Genomic DNA, 22,714 nt, shown 5'->3' with positions numbered 1-22,714 from the left:
GGTGATAACTGTTTAAACAGGGAAATGGGTCGTGATCGCCGGGTCCTTCTCTGTGATGAATCTTTTGCCACGTCCTCGTTGTGTCGGAGTGAAAACCGTAACGAGGGAAACGACTCGGAAAGGTGGCTTTCCTTTTGGCTCCGAGCGTTGGCAGGTTTGGATGGCATCAAGGTGGTGACGCTCCAAATGGCTTCGTCGCCGAGAGGGTCAATGCCGAAGCGCTTAATTCTTGGATCCTGGCACCGCGTTAAACAGGCAGGGCCGCAAATTCCCATCAGGTGGTACCAAAATACGGTGTTCGTTAGCATTTTTATTTTTAATTTCTGGTGATGAGCGAGGCGAGTGCTTTCGCTGCTTCTGGGCTGCTGAGGAAAATTCTAAAACTGGGGGGGGGGGAAAAAAAGGAATTCAGATTTCTGCATCTTAATTTCAAGACTTTTTTTTATCTGGGAATCCACCTCAGCGTCTTTGCAGTATCATCCCTGTTGAAATAAGGTTCTGGCTGGTTTCGTGAATTGTCAGAAGACCACACCAAGGCAGCAGCTGGATATACGAAGGTTTGCTCTGTCCAAGTCCTTGCAGACGTTTCAGCGTTCAAATTATCGAGCTGCAAAACTAGGCCGGGCTCCTCTTCCAAAGTGGTTGGCGTAGGTGGTTGACTATTAGGTGTCTTCCATAAGGATCGGCGGTAAAAGCCTTAGGTTGGTTGCTGTGGGACTATTTGTAGCGTCGACGCCTCCCTCGCGCAGAGTACCAGCACCCTGCCCGCTTTCGGCGGTAGGGAGTTCTCAGACTACGTTTCTCAATTCTGCTTGATGTTTACACCTTCTTTTTATGTTTTCTTTTGCATGATCTCCTGGCTGGATTGCAATAGAGAAGAAGAAAATGAGGTGAGTCAAATCGATTCCTTTTTTTCCTGTTACTCTCGAGAAGTGCTTTGGCCCAACTTGGTTATTTTGATCCCAAAAGTTTTCATAAAAGTCTTGAATGCTGGTGCACTGTATTTACCATATTTATTATTTACGTATCGGCTGTGTAGTCATTGTAGTAGGTGAATCCAGTTCACGGTATGGTTTTGGATTCAGATGTGCATTTGTGTTGAGATTTGGAGAGCTCCCTCCGTTAGACATCCAGATGTGAGGGAAGATAGAAACCCGATCTCTTACCGCTACATTGTCCCAAGAACCATGCACAGGTGGAGGGTAAAAAGGTGTGAATTTCTTGCCACGTAAGGATGGTAAGTGACCCAGCAAAGTGGTGTTCCCATCTCTTAGGAAAGCTGAGCCCAGCGTCCGGCGGGGAATTGGTGCTGGTAGCATTCGGCCTTCCAGGAACCGTAACCAAACGGGGGCTGAACACTTGATTTTGTCCTTAGTGCTTCAGCGAAAACCTTTGTGCATTAGTTAAGGTTAAAAACTGGATCGCTTCTGATATGTGGATCCCATTGAAAACGGATGTGGTATTTCCAGAGAAGGTCGCGAGGCAATGTTGGAGGAGAGGTGTGTTTTGGAGCGTGGCACGCGTGCCGGCATGCACTTTTTTCAAGGTCGCTATATGGTCTGTGGGTGCCCTTTTAGAAATGCCTAAAAGGAGTCAGATTTTTTTCTTTTTTTCCCCCCGAATGCAGTTAACCATCCGTTCCTGAAGATCAGATATGTGTATGATACTGGGTTGGTTGGCCAGGACTAAGTCACGTGCAGACCATGACATGTTTTTTCACAATTTAAATAATAAAACCAGGTGTTTTACCAAAGGGGAAAAAAAAAAAAAAGAAAAATCTTATATAAATGGTGTCTGAGGATGCAAATAGAACGGGATGGGGTTTTCATTCCACCAACGTCTTATTTAATAATTTACCACAGTGCCTTTAGCCTTAGCAGCTATGCATTGTTTTACAAAAGTTAAAGGATAACAAAGTACATAATAATTCACAATGGGTTGCAGGAAACCGCTGTTGCTGCCAAGGATGTGTTCATGCAATAGTTATGAGCCTAAAGCCCTGCTCTGTACAGTTTTTATACCGTTACAACTGTTTTCATTAAGAGTATGCTTCTTAGACAAAGCGTAATTACGCTAATGTAGTTTGGATTTGTAGGGATAAAGAGTATTGACAAAAACACCTTTTTACAACGCTTGTGACTACATTCATCCTTAAGAATTGTATTCTTGCTCTGCTGGTGTAGATGGTGATAAAGCTTTTGCATAGATGAATCCTAAGCTTTAAAACAGTTGGACAAACGCCAAGTCAAATAAATATACTGTGCTTCATGCTCTGAAAGCTGCTAATCGCAGGCTTTGATAAACGCATTCCATAAGGTAAGAGGTTCCCTCGCTGGAAGAGCCTTGCTGCCCTCGACTTGCTCCGTTTCCAAAGCGAGAGCATCTCAACGGCAGGTGCTCTCAGAGCAGCTTTCTCGGTTAAGGTCCTGAGCTCCTAAGTCTCCTAGAGAATATGGTGTCCAGCTTTATAGTGCCAAAAACGAGCAGAATTGTTGGAAAGCACAAATTTCGCCGCAAGACAGCGAGTGGGAACCTGAGCAGCGCTGGGAACAGCTGTCGGGGGGGAGATGCAGGTGTACCGTTCTCCGGCCAGTTGGCTTGGAGGTGACAAAGTCATCGTGCATGACGGAGCGTTAACGGAACCTCTTGGAGGCCGTTATATTAAAACCGATCTATTTGTTAGCCTAGAGACTAACTAGGAATTACTGATGACTGAGATAAGCCTGTCAGCAGAGGATGGGGAGAACGGGACTTAGAACCGCAGCTGTAATTTTTGATGGTTCAATTCCCTCTGCAAACAAACGCAGAAGCTAGTCTTCAGGGATGTGAAAACGAATGCACATAAAGCTTAAAATGTAGGATTTTTTCTAGTTCGAGACCACAGAAACAGAATAAAGAAAAGTGGCGCTGTCTCTTCAATTAATTTCTTATTAACTTTTTTTTAAAGAATTAAAAAAGAAATTTTAGTTTAGTCGTTAATAAATCAGGAAAGGACCTTAGCCGAAATCCCAAAGGAGGTTTTGCTCAAAACTCGAAATGACTGCGTGATTGATTTGGGTCATAAGAGAGACGGGCACAGAATGTAGTGTGGCTGTGCTATCCCCGACTTCAGCCACGGATATCAATTTCTATTTTATCGTCATGAACAATTCACCAGGTAAAAGAAGGTTGTTCAATGCTTCTGCAGAACAGAGTTAAAAAAACCCCACAATTCCTCTAACAGCATCTTTTTCTTTTTTATTGCAGAGCAAGACTGAAACCGTGCAGAAGGCTGGCTTTATCAAAGGCCCAGTGTTCAAAGGTGTTGCTTCTAGTCGCTTTTTGCCCAAAGGCACCAAAACGAAGGTTAACCTAGAGGAGCAAGGAAGACAAAAGGTGTCTTTCAGCTTTAGCTTAACCAAGAAAACCTTGCCGAATAGGTTTCTGACTGGTCTCGGAAATGAGAAACAAAATGAAACTCAGAACTCCCCAGCAGCACCCCTTCAAACTGACTTTAACCCCAAAATTAAAATGGACCTTGGGGATGCTTCTGGTCCAGCTGAAGAATCTTCACCTCCAAAACCGAAGGTAGAACTAGGGAAGATCCATTTTAAGAAACATTTGCTTAATGTTACAGCAAAACCGCCGCCAGCTGCAGCAGCAGCAGCAGCAACGCTACCACCGCCGCCGGCTGTGGCACCGGTGACAGAACTGGTGGCAGTGGCCGCAGAATTTCCGTCAGCGCCACCACCTCCGCCTCCTCCACCTCCGTCAACAGTGTCACCACCAGCACCCATGCCAGTTCCTGCCACAGCAGCCTTGCCACACCTGCCGGTGACATTGCTGTCGACACTGTTGCTGTCGCCACCTGTAGAAGCAGAAGTCCCCGCTTCAAAGGAGCCATGTCACGCAGTACCGAAGGAAACTTTGGAACCGGACGTTAGGCAGGATGCTGTATCGCACAGTTCTGAGGAACATTTAACTCAAAACGCGCTCGAGCAGACGGAAATAACTCCGCAGAAGGAAGATTCCCATATTGGGAAAGAGGATGAAATTTCAGACAGCTCGAAAGGTGCTTCCCTGTGCTCTAGGAAACAGGGTTCGAAGAGGAAGTTCTCTCAGTCTGATGGCACCTTCCTGGGTTCCGAATCCGATGAGGATTCCGTGAGGACTTCTTCCAGCCAACGGTCACATGAGCTAAAAATTTCAAGTACGGAAAAAGAGAGAGATCCCAGAAAAAGTTCTGCATCCCTCAGAGGGGAAGAACTGGTGAAGTCATCCTCACGATCTAAATCGGACAGAGATGAAAAATATTCTAGTTACTCAAAATCAGAAAGAGATTCGCGGTATGGGTCCTCCCGATCTAGATCAGACAGAGAAAGAAGGCGAAGCCGGTCTCATTCTCGTTCCCGATCTGATCGGGGCTCTAGAACCAGCTCTTCCTATTCGAGGTCAGAGCGCTCGCATTACTATGAATCCGACCGGAGATACCATCGGAGCTCCCCTTACAGAGAAAGGACAAGATATTCTCGCTCATACGCAGATAACAGGGGGCGAGAAAGTTCTGATTCGGAAGATGACTACAGGAGGACACATTCCAGATCGAGTGACTCAAGGCGTACGTCGTCCCATTCCTCCTCGTACAGAGATTCTAGGACTTCTTACTCTAAATCGGACAGGGACAGCAAAATAGAGTCATCTCATGCTGAAATGGAGAGGAGAGGGAAGTCTTCTTCAAAAGCAGATAGAGATTCAAAAAGGACTTCAGAAAGTGAAGTTACCAAAAGGTGCTCTCCCCTTAATGAGCTAGGGTATCGAAAGGGGACATCCCGTTCTAAACCTGACAGTAATGTGAATTCCTCCCGTTATAAGTCCACCCCTTCAAAGACCCCTGCACCAAAGTCTGATAAATTTAAAAGTTCTTTCTGTTGTACAGAATCGATTGAAGAAATAAAGCAGCAGTCTAATTCTCTAGATTTAGAGACCGCTTGTCTAAAAAGCAGTGAGATGAGAATGTCCATTGCAAAAAAATTTGAAAGGGAAAAGACACTTTCCCCATTAGATCAGTTAAATGAGTCAGCCGCTTTTAAAGAGATAGATGAGTCAAAAGTTGGTTTTCCTAACTCAAAATCTGATGAACTTACAGGAAATGAATGCCATGACAGTGTTAAGGAACAAGAAACTTTAATAAAGATAAAGCATGACCAATTAAGAACTTGTTTCCCTATGGAATTGAACATAAATGGGTCCCCAGAAGGTAGGTCTGATGACTTGGCAACTTCCAGTGCCTCCAAAACGGAGGACGTTGCAGCGTCTTCAGACGATAGTCTGTGTAGGTCAGAAGCATCACCTGTAATAAAAACGAGTAAGTTGTATGCGTTGCCATCTAATGGATTTGAAAGCGTGTGTGCATCTAAAGAACAAGAACTAGACGATCCTCATGTGCAGTCTAGTGAGTGTAACAGTTCGTTTAAAGAAACAGAGGCTCCAGTTGCAGAGCAGCAAGGGGAGGCTGTGTCTTTGCCCGTTGTGAATGTAGATCATTCAAAAACTTTACTTAAGAAGCTGGATGATCAGGCCACCCCATGTGACAAAACCAAAGAATCAGTTTTTTGCTACATTTCAGATGATGCTACCCCTTCTTTGTATCATTCAGAAGTTGAAATTGAAGTTGAACCAGCAGATTTAAAAGTTACTTCAGAGACTTTTCTGGACATTCATGTAGAACCACAAACAGTTACGTGCGATTATGAAAGCGTGGAGGATCAAAATTCAAAGTCTACATGTGAAGATGAGCAGTATCATATTACTCCTTCCCATAAAATTAGCTTAACTGTGGATAGTTCAAGCAGAGATTCCTCCCAGGACGGGTATTCCCTGAGAATCAAGTTAGACAATCCCGTCGTTTCACAGCAGCCAGACGAAGTCGTCACTTCCAAGTGGGATAGAGCCCAGCTGGATAAAGGTGAGAAGCTGCTGCAGCTTTCTGAAACGGAAGAGATGCAGGAATTAGATAGTCAGCACGTTGATCTTAATTTAGCAAAAGGAAAACCATCGTTTAAAGATGAACACTCGTATTATTCAGAAGTACCGCTGGAACACCGGAACAGAGAGGAAGCAGCAGAAGAAAGTGCTGTTTCTACTGAAAGAATTGGGTCAGATGATCTGTCTCTCGGAGTATCAGTTGAGAGGGATGAAGGAAACGAGTCCTTGGTGGCTTCAGCTTTTTCAGAAGCTTTGTTTCCATCTTGCGATGTTGTTGTCACGGCAGAAGAAACAGAAACTGTAACTCAAGCCCCCACATGTGACAGTAGCGGCAATGCTTCCGAATTTGTTCCCGCTCGCAACGATGACTATTCGGACACAGCAGAAAGCGACAGTGATCCGGGCAGTGAGGAAAGCGACACGGAAGACTCGGATTCTGATGACGGCGTGCCGCGGAAACGGCTCCAGTCCATCGTGGTGGTGCCAAAAAACTCTACCATACCGATGGAGGAAAGCAGCCCGTGCTCATCTCGGAGCAGCCAAGGGACTAGGCGCTACTCTGACCACTGGGATGACGAGAGACCGGAGTCCAGCAGGCCTTACTACGAGGAGAGGTCAGAGAATCTGGCAAGTAAAAATGGGCCACAAATGGAGAGCAGATGTTCTCCTAGAGGAATGGACAAGAGTCTGGCAACATCTACTGAGCTTAGCAGAAAGGAAATGGAAGAGCTGCGCCCGGACGCTTCCCAGCCTCAGAGCGATGGCGTGGACAGTACAAGTCAGGCAGACCTGACAGCAGATTCCAACAGCAAATCCAGTGCGGAGCAGAGAATGATACTGGAGCTGGTCTCTGCGGGTAGACCAATTGGCCGGCAAGAAGAGCAGACGTTTTGTCTGCCCGAGAGTTTTGAAGGTGCTGATAAATCTCGACACCAAACAACTTCTTCCAAGCCAGACAGTAGGCAAGGCAAGGGCGGGCTTAATCAATCTGGCCTCGGAGACTTTTCCAGGGTGGACGGCTTTCATACGACAGAGGATTTGGGTGGTTTGGGCTGGGACTTTTCCCAGCCGGAGAAGCCCAGTAGCACGTATCAGCAGCCTGATAGCAGCTTTGGGGTCTACTCGGGTTATGTTTACCAGCCCGGTTCGGGAGTGTACAGCGGCTCTCAGAGTTACTGGCAAGGCAATGGTTATTGGGATGCCAGATCTGCTAGCCGGCCTTCTGGAATGAATTATGAGCGAGTTCAAGGACAAGTACCAGATTCCTTGACGGAGGATCACGAGGAGTACGAAGAGGATGACCGCTGGGATGATGACTGTAAGCCTCATTTTCCCAGCCAGTCGAGCAAATTTCACGTTCCTGGACAGAAAGAAAAAGGTTCTGTGCAGGCGCATGAGATCAGCAGTAATTCCACCAAGGAGCCCGTGTCCATTGGTGAGAAAAAGGAGGAGGCGAAGGTTTTGGAAAAGAACGATGTGAAGGAGCGAGGACCACCCAAAAAAAGACGCCAAGAGTTGGAAAGCGACTCTGAGAGCGATGGAGACTCGAGAGAGAGGAAGAAGGTAAAAATGGAGGGGGAGCAAGTCGACTTGTCGCCGCAGGATTCCTCCATGGTTGGTCGGTTGTGTATTATGGAAGACTTCAGAGACCCGCAGCGCTGGAAGGAGTTTGCCAAGCAAGGAAAAATGCCCTGCTACTTCGACCTTATTGAGGAAAATGTGTACTTGACAGAAAGGTAAGTGATGGTTTTTTTTTTAACTATTTTTCTTGCCTGTAGCAATTCTAGATTTCGGCTTGTATTTGCTTCCATGCAAGTTTTTTTTTTTTTTTTTTTATTGCCAAATTGGCAATTAGTAGAGCAGTGAGGAGCGGGGAGGGAAGAATGTCGCATTGCCAACGTCTAACGAAGCCGTCCGTAGAGGAGGAGACGCTGAACAAGCGTTATAACCCCCACCGGGTCTTGGCTCCCAAATGCACAAAGAAGGGAGAAGAGGTGGAAGATGAGAGGGCATGGAGGGGGGGGTATTAGCCTTTTCCCTTTTCCATGGGAATATTGAATAGGATATGATCCCTTAGGAAAAAAAAACATTTTTTTGAGCTTTAGGGATGACTAGTAAGTGTATTACTTCGGAGCTCAACAACCTTCACCCTTGCCAACAACATACCTATGCTTTAAAGCCAGAGTGAGTAAGAGCTTCTTACTAGTTGTGACCAATTCTTATTTCTCACCCAGGTTATGCTAGGACCTTCTGATAAGTATTGGTAACTTAGGCATATTTAAAATCTTGCCATTTCATTTAAGCTTAATGGTCTTTATTTTTCCTCGCGTGGCTCTCGCTGTCACAGCCTGAGGGAGGATAAAGCTCGGTTTTGTTTTTCGCGGACCTAAATAAACACGATCCCCCTGAACCTTTGTGTAACAAGGACCATCCCGGGCGCTGGTGCTTCCGTGTGTGTCGGGATCTGTGCTTTGCAAATCTTGGTCGCTTCTTCTGGCTGCTCTGAATTGCGTTGTTCAGTTTTGCTTGAAAAATGAACAAAAATGTCTTTTTATATACATACATACATACATATATATATATAAAAATATATATATAAAATGTGTTTTAAAACATATGTTTGATTCGAAGTCTAAATATAGACCACTTACCCCTTAGTTTGTTTTGTAAACAAAACGCAATTTTCAAATTGTATGTGTGCTCAATTAATGGTTTATATGTTAATATTTTAGAATATGGGTTTCCTCCTGGCCTGTGAATCAGAGAAAATAAATGGAATATTACAGAATAGTTGAGGTCGGCAGGGACCTCTGGAGTTTGTCCCCGTATATTATTATATACTATTATAGAATATAGTATTTCAAGAGAGGGTAATCAAAGTTTATCCTTTTAAATTGTTCATAGCTTATACTATGTGGTGAGAAATCCTCTCTCTATAAAAATTAGGACATACTTTTCTGGAAATTGGATCCTTTGCTCATATGACCAAATGAAGGCGTTTTAATCCTTACTCTGTGTGTACGTGCATATGTATGTACACATCTGCGCTGAAAGTAAAATGGGATTGTGTATGGTGAGAAGGCGGCTAGTTATTCTGGCAGGTCTTTCTAAGAAATCATCTTTCGTCATCAGAAAGTCATCACTTCCCCCTCAAAACAAGCAAAGTCTCCTTGGTTGCCCTTTGACCTTCTAGTGTGGCTGTCCAAAGATAATCCGTACGCCCAGTTTCCAAAGGCTAGTTGAATCTCCTCCAGTAACAACTGATAAAGACGGAGGGGTATTTCTCTATGCCAGTACTGTCTAAACTGTATCCCAACGACTTACCTTCAATAGGAAGAAGAACAAATCTCACCGGGATATTAAGCGAATGCTGTGCGAATGCCCTCCTCTTTCCAAAGAAGAGCGAGCTCAGGGGGAGGTCGCTTGTGGCGAAGACTGTCTCAATCGCCTGCTTATGATAGAGTGGTAAGTGCTACATCAAGAGTTGCCAGGATTTGGCGGCGTTGCGTGTGAGGTGGCTTGTGAGCCCTTAAATGAATTCACGCTTTCCTGGGCAGTGGCAACAAGCTGTCGTCACACTGTCGGTTGCGCTGGCTGTCCAGTGTGGATTGGTCTTCAGAGGTGGGCGTGCGCGGCTGGGTGTAATGGTCGCAGCGACAGATTCGCTCCCTGGCAGGAGGATTGGTACCAGCTGGGGTGGAAGGAAAGGAATTGCTTGGCAGAAACCCTACACTTTGTCTTCTGCTTAGCCCAGGCAGCAGAGGCAGAGGAAGGGGAGGTCTCCTGGGAAGAAACCATAGAAACGTGAAGAGAAGAGGCCAAGTTCAGTCCATTTTAGTTTTATGACATGGAAGTACGGTGGCATTCGGATCGAAAGTGTTTTATCTTCTTTCCCGAAATAAATTGTCTGCATTTGCATGTTGACAGTCAGATGGTTATACTTTTTATAGCAAAACATATTTGAAGGTTTTACACTGAATTTATTATCGTTACTTCATCTCTGTTTCCCATCTGAGCTGTTTCTGTTGCTGCTGTCGTCCTGCTGGGAATTGATTTGTTCCCTTTCCTTCACTTAGTTCTTCCAGGTGCCCAAATGGCGACTACTGTTCCAACAGGCGGTTCCAGAAGAAACAGCATGCAGATGTTGAAGTGATCCTCACTGAGAAGAAAGGTTGGGGGCTCAGAGCTGCCAAAGATCTCCCATCGTAAGCCTTTGCTCTTCAAATGACCTTCTAGTCATGCTACTGTACTCCCTCACGAATGGAAAATAAGTTGCTTGCATTTTCTTAATTTCACTGACATGAGTAGATTAGCTGAATTTCCTCCAATTTTATATGTTCTCATGCTCTTATCAGGCATGCCTCTTAGTTCTCTGCACGTACGTGTCCACTAATTGTGTATTAGATCTCTCACTCTGGTTTTACTCTCTTCCACCCAACCTGCTCTCCGTGGGGTTGGTAGTGGTCTTGCCTTAGCTTCAGCTTGGGCTTAATCTGTGTTCTCTTCTTTCTGTGTTTCTGTCTCTGTCGCTTTGCTCCTCTGAAGCCATATAATCTGTTCTTGTGTGTTGTCTTCTTCTCTTTCCATCTCTGTGAAATTTGCCCTCTTTTTTGAGCCTTCCTCCTCCCCTGTTGATGAAGAACCCATGGGGGTCTTTCCACCCTCATTAACCTGTCATTAGGTAACTACTGTGCTTCTAACTGGTGGCATTACATCAGTAATGCTTCCAGATTTGAGTCTGTTCTTGACTCATCTCCATTTAGCTAAACCAAATATTACTTGCATGGTGCGCCATCTACTTAGCGTAACTCTGCCAAAATCAAACACCTGGTCTTTCCTCTGTTGCCGTTCTCTGGTTGTGGAGTGCACTGAATTCCTATGTGTTGCTACGGCCTGTAGACCAAGACGTCTTTGACCTCTGTAAGAGAGCTGTCTGACTGCATCTTGCAGATCTTTCTTTTATACCCCGTCTCTGCTGCGATGCCTTTGAAATCCCATCATTTAACGGTGCTTGGAAGAGTAGTAAGGGACCCAGACAGCAATTGCCATCTGTATTTAAAAAAATATATGTAAGCATTTGTGCAAAAAGTATAGGTTGGTTAAACTGTTCTATCCTCATTTAATACTTTGTTTGCAAGCTCTTTAGGCCTGGCTCAATGCCTTTATCTAGCGTTTCTGGCGTAAAGGAGCTGGCTGGCCTAGACACAAGAGTTGCACCGTGGTAGAGCCCGGGTTAGAGGCACAAAGGTGCAGCGGGGAGGAGCAGGGCAAGCGGGGAGCAGAGATAGGGGCTTGCTGGGAGAGGGGGACGCAGGAGGCTTTGCCAGGTAAGTGGGGCTGAGCTGAAAGTTGAGCTGAAACGCTAAACCGCAGTGCCCTTACGGATGGTTATCCAGATGGATTTTTTTTTCCCCTGGATTTGCACAGCATCGTTTGTTTTCTAGATAGTCCGAGTCTGGGTGTCCTCTCAGATCCGCGCAGGGCATGCAGCAATCGGTTATGATGCTCTGCAGATGAGCAGCAAGGGACTTCGTCTAAGAAACTGTTGAAGCGTCTCACTGTGACGCTGTGCACCAACAGTTTCACCGGGCTCCGGGGTTTACACTTCAACAGGCTGTGGGAGGGGAGCGGTGGCTCTCTTCAGTCTCAAGCGCGTGAAACTCTGGGAGGTTTAAGACAGTCTGGCTGGAATTTTATTGTGCAAAGATCTTGTGTAACTCCTTTTTTCAGCGAGTTTCCTTGGAAACTCAGATTTTTTTTTTTTTTCCTTCTGTTGAAGACACAAATTTCTGTTGAGGAATCTGGCAAGTTTTTTGACGCTCTTAAGAGTAGGTTTGTAGGTCTTAAGGCAGAGTGTTTTACTGCTGTGTCCAATGTACGAGATCTGTTCGTAGAGAGATGCAGAAGCGTTTTTATTCCTTTGGAGAGGAATGCTAAGTTACCTAAAATGAAATGAGAGCAATTCTGCATATTTAACCCAATATATTTAACTGTGAGTGTCTTCGCACTACGTTTAGGTAAGATAACTATGTTAAGGGATTATTAAAAGAAGTGATTGCACCCCGTGGCTGTTCCGTAGCACAGCAACTGTAACAAGAGGGCGAGAATCGTGGCGTTTTCTGGCTCCTGGTTTTCCAGATTTGCCAGATATTTGGGGGAGCCCCCTAGCACTCTGCACTCGCAGCAGAAGGCAGCCTAGCCCGTGTAAGAGCAGGATCCCGTTGTTTTACAAAATTGCGCCTATCTGGCAAAGCAGGGGTCCTGTGAAGCAGCAGCGCTGCCCCATATGGACTTGTCAGGTCCGGTTTTATTTGAAATTTTAGGTGTCGCTCTGGAAGGCGAGGTGTGCAGGTTGCATTAAAGATACGGCTGCTAGCGAGCAGCTCACCTTCGCGCGCGTCGTGTCTGCTAGATGTGCGAGGTTCAAGAGCGCCGAGAAATATGGGAAGGAAATAACCACATGAAAACAACCGCGTGAAGACCGCATTGAGTAAAAGGGGAAATAAATCAACTGAAATGAGGGCAGCAAAGCTATCTACTGAATTTGGCCTGCGTGCGTCGGGGGATTTGGATCTAGTTCCCCAGCAGCTTGATACGGAGGCTTAAGCCTGGTGCTGGCTGCGGTATTGCTTTTGTTTCTGCCCGCGCCGTTGTGAAAATCTGTCATTTGGAAAGAGGCTTTGGAGAGCAGCAGCAAATTGCTGAGGAGCTAAAGCTTGTTTTAGGAGAGGACAACCTTCTCCTGTTAGTCGTCCCACCGCAAGAAAGTCCCAAAGACCGATGAAGGGTGGAGAGACTGTATGCCCAGAAGAAGGTCGATCCCCTCTGATGTACGTTCGAAGGTATTTCTAGCTCAGCGCTCCTCTCTCCTGGCTGCTGTGCTGCTCCGCCACCATTTCCCGGGCTTGGAGCTTTGCAGTCGGGACTTGGAGGCAGACAGAGGAGCTAACCCCCCCTAAGCAATAGCTCATCCGAAAAGCGTTGCTGACGCCTTTTACGTTGATGCTCGCTAAGTGCAGGCTAGGGAAGGATCCATCTGCTCCACGAAAGATGGCACGAGAAAGATGAGACTGGGGTATGAGCTGCGGGAGCAGATTAGCGTGCCGGATGCCTTGCTCGGTGGATATGGGGATGGGGGAAGGTGGGCATGGTTTCTAGACGTGGGCTGGAGGGGATGGGCTCCGAGGCAACCACGACGCTGTGCGAGGGGCTGAATGTGATGCCGAAGGTCTGGGCTGTGTCCACGCGTGCGTGGGGTAACTAGTTGTTCTCTTCCATCTCTGCTTTAAGATTCATCTTTCCTAGGGTTAAAAAGGATGTTTTATTGACTCCTCGTTTTACCCATCGGATCTGCAAGATGCAGACAGGCTTCCCATGTGAGTTTAGGAAAACAACCTGCCAGCACACGTTCACTTCATGCTACTTATTTTCCTCTTTACATTGCCCACAAAGTCTTGTTCTTTTGGAGAATAAACACTGCTTGAAGGGAAGCTTTATCCTTGCGTCTGGACCTTTCGCCGTTGGGTGCCTAGCCATGTGATAGTGTCAAAAAAGAAGTTAATCTTAATTGCCTGAGATTAAAGTGGTTAAGGAATGCTGCGCTAAGTATAAAAATCTGGGCTGTAACACCAGGGCCAACAGGCTGCAACGTTGTGTTCTGAGAGCTGGTCTCGGTACCAGCCGTCTTCTCTTTCCTCCGTGTTTACCGCGTGTGGCTAAGTTGACTAAACGCTCTTTCCCCTTGGGCTTTGCAGCAACACTTTTGTGTTGGAGTACTGCGGAGAAGTGCTGGACCACAAGGAATTCAAGGCCCGGGTGAAGGAATATGCTCGGAACAAGAACATTCACTATTACTTCATGGCCCTGAAAAACGATGAGGTGAGCAGCGTCTCGACAGCAACGGGGTGCAGGAGCTGCGAGGAGCGCTGCCCAGCTGGGCTCAGCCCTAGTGAACTGCAGCGCTGACTCGGGGCGAAGAAAAGTACCAAGTGACTTTTCTTCAGCATCCTGAATCTATTATAAATCAGTTTTCTTGAGGAAAGGAAACTTAGGCTGTCTTTGTGTTGTCATATCGTACATTTTTTAACCCATTACTCATTTTCAAGCCAGTTGAGCAAAAGTCTTGTAGACGCTCAGCTGTGTCCCACTCTCCTTAAAGTAGGTGGCCTGCTAGAGGAGAGATGGTGACTGTTCCCCACCAAGGGAAGAGATGGAGCATGGACCCATCCCTTCCACGCAAGCAAACCCACGCGGCAGCAAAACCGTGTCTGTGTCCCAGCTGGGGGAGATGCTTCCCGCTAAACTCGCCATTCTCGGACACCCAAGTAAACCAGAAAACCTATCAATGAGCAACCAAGTTTCCTTACTTCTTTGCTCACAGAACTACTAAATTTGGCTGGTGGAATCACTATATGCAGCATACTGTTGCTGAAATATTTATATACCAGAAGTTCTGAATTATTTATCTCTGCTCCAGCTAATCAGCTATTTCAGATCTATGGAATTACGTAGCTGCAGATGCAGAGATGTGCGGAGTTGCTTACCTTAAGCAATGGGCCCTAACACACTGAGAACCATGCGTATAAACAGAAGTTTAATATACCATGTTCTGCTCGTTTTTGGGGGGTTTTAGTAGCTTTGCAGTAAATCTGCTAAAAATACTCCAAGTACTCTTTTTCCTTTTCTTTTTTTCTCCTGCTAGTAAGCGATTTTTGCAGCTGCCGTGGGATTGTTGCACGATCTCAAGGGAGCACAGGGGAATATTTCACCCAGTTGTGAAAGGGAGGGCGAAACAAGCCTGGGCACAGTCTTTCTGTTGGAGCACGATCTGTGCGGCAGAAGCGTTTAGCTTCACCATGTTCATTGTGTCAGAGGGTTGAAAACTCGTATTAAAAAGTCAAGATCTTCCCCCAAACTGAGGAACTCTGTGTTAACCCGTCATGAAAACAGAGACCTGCGTAACGGTTTCGTGGCGTTTCCCTTTTTTCGGTGCGCTTTTCTCGCTGTAAAACCCATTCTTTCCAAACCAAATGAAGCTGATAGCTGAAGCCGGAAAGGATGATGCCTTCTCAGCCATCGCGGTCTCCCTCACCTTGTCCCTACGAACCCAGTGTGTACATGGGTATCCTGCTTAGGGTTGCTGCCCGGCGCAGAGGGAGGGAGGGCAAAGGAAGGCTGTTTTGCTCTATTTGCTCTCTCTTTTCTCTTTAGATAATAGATGCTACCCAGAAAGGAAACTGCTCTCGTTTTATGAACCACAGCTGTGAACCAAACTGCGAGACACAAAAGGTAAACTGCTGGATCAAAGCTGCCGCGGCTGGCTGCTCATTTCCACCGCCGTGCGACCTCGCAAGCTCGGAGTGAAGAGCGTTGCTCCTTCATCATTCCGTCTCGTGGGGGGTTTTTTTGTTTTTTCACTTGTTAGTCAAATGTAAACATCTGCCTTTGAAATGGGCAAGTGCTGTTGATTCGGTTTGCCAACTTTAAATCCGTCAGCGCTGCTTTCGACGGGATTAGTCCTGTTAATTTAACGCATGCGCGCAGTCAAACCTGGCTGTTGTGATAACCGCTGTCATCTTGTTTTTCCTTGCCTTAGTGGACTGTGAACGGGCAGCTCAGAGTTGGATTTTTCACCACCAAACTAGTGCCCTCTGGCTCAGAGCTGACGTTCGACTACCAGTTTCAGAGATATGGGTACGTTTTTCTCTCTTTCCGCTGCAGCTGTTGGAAGTGGGCTTTTGGGGAGCGTTGATGCAATGAAGAAATCCCGCTGCAAAACTAACCGTTGGAAAGCCTCGCCTAATGCACAGCGGTTGCAAATGAGCTGAAATTCAGCTGTATATTAAAAAAAAAAAGCTGTCTGGATAAAGTTTATTCCATTTCTAACACAAGAGATTGGGAGAGGAGCTTTCTGTTGATTTTTGCACATCTTTTCCCATTTCACTTTATGGACTTTTTTTCTTCCGCTTCGTACCATCTTTCCCCCATGGAAATTTCCCAGATAATTATCTTGACCGTCTCTTTCCTCTGTCTAATTATTAATTGCCCCAGCTCCCCACTTTGTAGTGCTCTTAAATAATACCTCTTCTTTCTTCCGCGCCCGCTAGGGTTTTACAACTTGGCAAATAGTTGCGGAGCTGTAAAAACCTAGCAGGTAGCACGTTGTTTCTTCCTGTCCAGCTGCGGAGCGGCACGCGTGCAAGCTACGGTGTGGGCTTTCCAACTCGTAGGTCTTTTTTTTCTCGTGCTTTGGTCCCTTAGCTCTCCTCTCTAAACTGGAGAGTTTTACACTACTAAACTGGAATGTTTTACACTACTTGTTCAGGCGTATGGTGAGATATTTCACTCTCCTCTCGTTTTTTCATGTGATTAGCTCAAAATAGATTCTGACAGTCATGAAGCGACCTGTGGTTGAGAGTTTAATTCTAGGGCCATTTTATAAGCATGAAGCATTTTTTACTAAATACCGTTGTTTAATGAGGGTTCTCGCTTCCCTTTCCTTCTGAATCCTGCCTTCTCCAAGAGCGTGGCTCTTTGTGTAAGCGAAGAATCAGAAGTGATTTTTTAGTTGTGTTTTATCTCATGCCAAGGCAGGTGGCCACGGTGGATCAGTTCAGCTTCTAAATGGCTGCTTTAGAGAAGACTCACCTTACGCGTGGTCTTCTAGTAAAAAGCTGCTTGTTGCTCCTCGTTCAATTTACTGTGACTTCAGAAATGCATTTCAACATCCGAGTTGGTACTGAGCTTTCACTCAATTTGTTGTCATGAGCTGCTCTCCAAAACATCAACGTGGAACGGGTGCTACTATTTTTTTTTAATAGAAGATCAAGCACAGTTCCTGGGCTGAGGAGAAGACAGGCAGTTAGGAGGGAGGTAGACCTGCTTTGCTGCTTCTGAGATATCCTTCTAGGTGCTCTTACAGCAAGGCCTGTTTGATTATTATTATTATTATTATTATTATTTTTAGGCATAGGGGAAGATCTTTAAAGCTGGGGAAAGTAATTTAAATATGCAATCTATACACCCGTAACTTCAGTCACGTCTAGATTACTTCGGCTTAGTCAAAATCATTAGGGTTTAGTATTGTGGGCCTGTTAGGAGCCTCTCTGATGGAGAATCATTTTGCTTTATTAGTTCACTTTGATATATCGTATACTCGAGTTCGGCGAATATATTCCCTGTCTCGCTGGGGTTTTCTAGCTCTTACCTCTCTCCTGCTGTCCATTGGTGAGTATCCGCGCCAAAAAAAAAGTCTTCCACCGCAATCTTTTATTACTTCCCTGAATCTGCAGCCCATTCTTTCTTGGGTGTTTTGAGCAATAAGATGCAGGCCTTTTTCCAGACCATATTATCTTGTTTTTTTGCAAAATGCAGTGAGGTTAATGCCCCCACCACCACCACCAACAAAACAAGCAACAAAACCCAAGAAACCTTCTAGGTAGCTTTAGCGCGACTTAGGAATGAGTGACTTGATGTTTCCTTTCTGGCTCTTGGCTCTTGACCTAGAGAGAGCCTGGAACTGAACCAGATCTTGGTTTCCTCCCGTAAAAACGAGGGATCACGCTAGCTGTTGAAGAAACGAGGGATTTGTTTGAGTTTTCAGGGGGCCAGAATTAAAGGCCTTGCCGTGCAACAGCGTTTCTCTCCCTGAATGCCGGAAGAAAGTTAGTGCAATACTCTGCTTGCTGCCCTGTCTCTACGTTTTGGGCGGCGTTGCTTTGTGACAGAATTGGGGGAAGACTCCAAGCCGGTCCAAGTCACCTAACCAGACGGTGACATGAATGTTTTCCGTGTTTTCTTGCAACTGCTTAGCAGGCGTTTGAAAAACACTGCTAACGGGAAGGGGAGAGGATGAGAGGCGGTTGTGCAGTGCAGTAACGGTCCTTTCTCGCTGCGAGACCACGATGCCCTTAAGAGTTAGATAAAACAACTTACTGTGAATGCAGCTGATCTGTTATTAAACTGGTCTGTTCGTTATGCCCCCGAACAGCAAGGAGGCTCAGAAATGTTTCTGTGGCTCAGCGAACTGCCGGGGTTACCTTGGAGGAGAGAACAGGGTCAGCATCCGAGCTGCCGGAGGAAAAATGAAAAAGGAGCGCTCCCGCAAGAAAGACTCGGTGAGTGCGATCGTCCCCGGTCTTTAAGGGTAGCGTCAGCAAAAGCTGACCCAGGCCGTGATCCTCTTTATCCGAGTCTCGAGGTCACCTCCGTCTGGGATCAGTGGCTTATAACAGCCTCGAGGGTTCAATGTTTTCCAGGAATGTATTTATATCGTTTTATTTCCTATTGGCCCTGAGCACGCGTTTTCTTGGCGTTTTCGTTAAATGTGCATTTCCTTGCTCTGGGTTACTGAATATAAAGTACCACCAGAGCGGGACTTTGACAGTGGCAGCATTTGACTGCACACCCTGACCAGTGTCATCAATACTGTATGCTTTTCGGTTAAAAAAGAGCACGCTAAATTCTGTGTGTTTTTTTTTGTTGTTGTTAGTTTTGCACGATTTCTAAACTTCAGCGAAAGACAAGCAACGCAGGCTTTACTTTTAGGATATTACCAGAAATTTGACAGCTAAAATGGTGCAGATGTTTGCCATCTTCGAGTTGGGGATGTGAAATTTGAATCTCTAATTGCTTTGGCCGAGAGGCGAGGCAGCTTCGAGGAACTTGCGTGAACATGTGTTGTATTTGCTTTGACTTCAGTTTCAGTCGTGTTTGCAGATGGATGTGAATGAAATATGTAACATAAATCCAGACTCTTTTTTTAGCCTTTTCTATAGCTCTTCACCCATATAATCCTTTGCAAGCGGTTATATGAACCTGCTGCCTGCATTGCATTGCAGTGCTGGATTTACATAATTATATACTGTAGGAAACTTTGCAGAGCAGTATGAGAAAAGGAGTCAAAAGCAGTTCATCCTGAACGCAGGTTGCTGCTAAGAAATTGGATGGATTCTTTTTGCCTCCTACAAAATGGAATTGTTCTCAGGTTAAAGAAGTAATTCCTCATTCCCACAAATAAGATCTGTTACCCGCTCTTCTGGGAAGAGCTACCTGCGAAAATACCAGCTTCATTTTCATTTTCTGTATCTCTTAGCCAAGACATTCAAGTCTTGAAACTGCACCTTTATTTTTAAAAACTTTTTTCGGAAAAGTGTTTTATTATTCTTAGGCATTGATTATATCTGACCACTTGAAAACTAGCCCTTTTCAGTAAACTTCCTTACACTTTTCTGCATTAAATGATGTATCACCAAGAGAGAAACCTCTTTGGTCTTGAGAACGCTTAATTATCCGGAGAAATTGCAACTACATTGATTTGAGATTAGGTAGTTCTACTCCTGTGTTGCACATTTCTTTGAGAGCTTTTTTTGAGGTTGTTTCAGCCTTTCATTTGGAGCAAGAAAGGTTCTGCTTTGGTCAAATCATACGTTGTCATTTATAATTGGATTTAAAGTACTAATTGGTGGCACTGATCTGTAGGCTATGTTGTGAACGTTGATATTCCAGCATCCTTGCGGAGGGAGATGCACCTCTGGTTGTAAAGATTATAAATATGAGTTAGGTATTTACAGAAGCAACTTTTTCTGCAGTTGAAACAGAGATAATCTGTTTTCCTATGCGGAAAGATAAATTTGTGGCTGGGAGTATTTGCAACTGGGAGCGTTTTGGTGCGCCCAGCTGGAATTTCCTCTGTGGAGCACGTGGTATAAATGTATAACTTTGGAAACGTGCTGCTCATTAGATGAAGTTTATGTTAGAGGTGGAGGACTCCTTCGTGTTGAACGCGTATCAGCCGCTCGTGGGCTATGGTTACAGGACGGGCTGCCCTCCGTACCTTCCGCTTCTGCGGATATAAACACAGCTAGTGTGAACGATGCGCTTTTGTACCGTGTTTGAGGCCTAAACAATGTTGAAGGAAAACTATAATGTACCAGATAAAAGCAACCCAAGCAAACCTGGTCAAATTAAAGCCAGACTTCTTTCCTTCCAGTATGTGAGCAGTGTTCAAGGGAGGCTCGTTCTGGCTCCCAAAACCAGGGAACAAATTATCATTAACATCTTGTAGGGTGGCATTTTGTGAGCCCGGTATGATCTGAAAATTGCACAACCGTTGTCTCTTGCGGTGGTAGGTGGATGGGGAACTGGAAGCCCTGCTGGAGAACGGAGAGGGCCTCTCGGATAAGAACCAGGTTCTCAGTTTATCCCGGCTGATGGTTCGGATCGAGACTCTGGAGCAGAAGCTTACCTGCCTCAAACTCATACAGGTGAGGAGATCCTGGCCCCAGGGGAAGGGAATCGCTTGCTGTTTGAGCAAGAGCTTTTAACCCTCATTAGAAGAAGAGGGAGAAATGGCAAAAAGGGTTGACGGCTGTGCCGGCATACCAAGCGTGAGATGAGTCACAGCAGAGAAACTTGTAGTTCTGGTTGGTTTATAGACCATGTGTAATCCTGGCCCTTTGCTTGGTCTGTGTTTGGTGGAACGAATGTGCCTGGGTGGTGTTTTAAATTGTTCCTTTCTACAAGAGGACTTGTAGGAAAAAAAAAGGACTGGAATCAGAATGATCATTTTTATCCATATAGGCTGAGCTGCTTAAAGTTTCACATGGGTGAAACTTTAGAAAGTACGTGTTTGTCAGCTTAGACTCACAGCTAGCTTATCTCCAAGATTATCCTGAATTTTTTACCTTTGACTCAGTGCAGATTAGTTGCAGCCAATTTTCTGCGCAGTCTATTCTCTCGCTGAGTTTTATTCTGTAATACGAGCTGTCCGCCGGGTACGCTTACGGCCTTTCTGCTGTATGCGTTATTGCTCTGAAAACAGCCATGATGTCCACTAAAATTACATGAGACGTGCTGATCTTGGCAGATACCTGGTTCTGGCTCTCTGCTTTGTGTGTTTTTTCGGTAGCAGTGAGTTTTATGGGTAATATATACCTGTCGGTAATATATAGCCATGTCGGCATGTAGAAAACAAAGTTGTTTTTTTTTTTTTTTTTTGCCTGTTCCCACGGACTTTCTGTAACTTTGGCTCGTCTAGAACACACACTCGCAGTCCTGCCTGAAGTCCTTCCTCGAATGTCACGGCTTGTCCCTCCTCTGGATTTGGATGACGGAGCTGGGCGATGGGAGGGGAAGCACCGCTAACAACCTGAAGCTGCAGCTGGAGGTCAGTAATTCCCTCAGGATCGCTGGGTCGCTCTTTGTGCGCATGAAGCTTTTGAAGCAGCTTCACTAATTGCTCGCAGGAAGCATGTTGATTTTATTTAGTTTTTTTTTCTTTAGGTATAAGCATTATGTCACGTGTTCATGAAAATAAGCTGCAGGTACCGTTGGAACTGCAGTCTAAAATTTCTGCTTTGAGGGAGGTTCTAAATACATGGAAAGAATTTGCTTTTGTGGTTTTTCTTAGATTTCTGAGTTAGTGACATGAGCCAGACTTAAATAAAGATCATTGCCATCGCTGCTTGTTCAGGACTGAACTGCACGGGGAATTTGAGGTATTGCTTTGACAGTCTCAAGCAGAACTTGAATTCCTGTTTTCTGTGTGCACTTCAGCATTGCACGCAAAGATCATCTGGTAGTTCCTTTACTGAAGACACTTCTACGAGAACTTGGCTATATATTTTAGAGAGGCTTTCCCAGTCCTGAATGCAGAACAGGAAAGCAGAAGCTGCAAGAGCCTTAGAGTTCAGATGTCTGTTCTCTTACAGAGTGACAAGTTCACTGACTCACGGGTTTTTGTAAGACTAGGGGATAAGTATCCGGCGTAGCATTTTTATTTGCTCCCTCCACTCAGGTGTGAGAAACAGATGCTGCTGGTGTCAGAAGACTTGAGAATTGACTCCTTTTACCTCCACGTGCTTCTGAGAGCCCTCTGCTCTTGGGGTGGGATGAGGACACCAGAAGATTTGTGTAGCCCAGCTCAACATCAGGCTTTATGCAGGTGCAGCAGGATGGTTTCTGCTCTCCTCTCGAGGAGCCTATGTGGTGGTGAAGGGATGGCAGGGCTGTCTGCTCAGGCCACCGGTTCCACCACCTAGTCCTCACCTGTCCTGATTTAGACAAAGCTTTGACAACATATGCCTGGAAAACTTGTTCTGGTTGGTCAGGGGTCTCTGATTTAAGTTATAGCTTGCTAACTTATGAGGTTTGGTTGGACTTACTGTACCATCAGCCTGGTGCTGTGCAGAGAATGTTGTTGCTCATGGGCCATGTATGTTGTGTAGAAGGCAGAGATTCAACAGATGCCTCCGATTTCTCTCCTGCTAATTTGATGTGGTTTTTCAGTACTTACAGCCGAAGCAGAACTGCTTGACACCTGCTGAGTCAACGTTCCCGTTACTTGTTGTGATACGTCAGCCTGATGTTGCTGTATGGGGAGACTCGCTAGGTTCCGTGAAGATCTCTTGAGGCTGAATCTGCTGGGACTGAATTAATCATGAGTTCTCTTGCAGTAACCATGCTCAGGAGGAGCTGAGCTGTTGCCTTTTATAACTGCAGTGTTTTCTTCTTTGGGGCAGACAGAATCCATCCCACGTCACATAAATATCGCAGCCATCGCTCTGAGGGAGCCTCAAGCCTGAAATTATATCTGTAGTTACTTCTCTCCTTGCTCCCCGAGATACGAGGGCCGCGGCATTGCAGAGCTACTAGGTAGCTCTGTTCCGAGTGGGAAGTTGCTGATCTTTGACCTCCAGTTTTGACTGGAGAAATCAGTGCTCTGGTTAGACTTTGGTTTTTCTCTGTTTCA

General features: G+C 45.6%; 1 protein-coding gene across 1 annotated transcript in view; it reads left to right on the top strand.

Annotated features, from left to right (window-relative positions):
• SETD2 (SET domain containing 2, histone lysine methyltransferase) overlaps positions 1-22,714 on the top strand; it is a 58,620-nt gene that overhangs the window by 4,776 nt on the left and 31,130 nt on the right. The window contains exons 3-11 of the mRNA XM_067292225.1: positions 3,247-7,700; positions 9,298-9,429; positions 10,041-10,169; positions 13,719-13,842; positions 15,175-15,252; positions 15,560-15,657; positions 17,954-18,080; positions 20,094-20,228; positions 21,002-21,130. Coding sequence (XP_067148326.1) covers positions 3,247-7,700; positions 9,298-9,429; positions 10,041-10,169; positions 13,719-13,842; positions 15,175-15,252; positions 15,560-15,657; positions 17,954-18,080; positions 20,094-20,228; positions 21,002-21,130 — 5,406 coding nt within the window. The remainder of the gene's footprint in view (positions 1-3,246; positions 7,701-9,297; positions 9,430-10,040; positions 10,170-13,718; positions 13,843-15,174; positions 15,253-15,559; positions 15,658-17,953; positions 18,081-20,093; positions 20,229-21,001; positions 21,131-22,714) is intronic.

The sequence above is a fragment of the Apteryx mantelli genome, chromosome 2 (genome assembly GCF_036417845.1).
Source record: "Apteryx mantelli isolate bAptMan1 chromosome 2, bAptMan1.hap1, whole genome shotgun sequence".
Taxonomy (NCBI): Eukaryota; Metazoa; Chordata; class Aves; order Apterygiformes; family Apterygidae; genus Apteryx; species Apteryx mantelli.
Note: the sequence above shows the minus strand (reverse complement) of the source record. Positions and strands in the feature narration are given on the sequence as shown.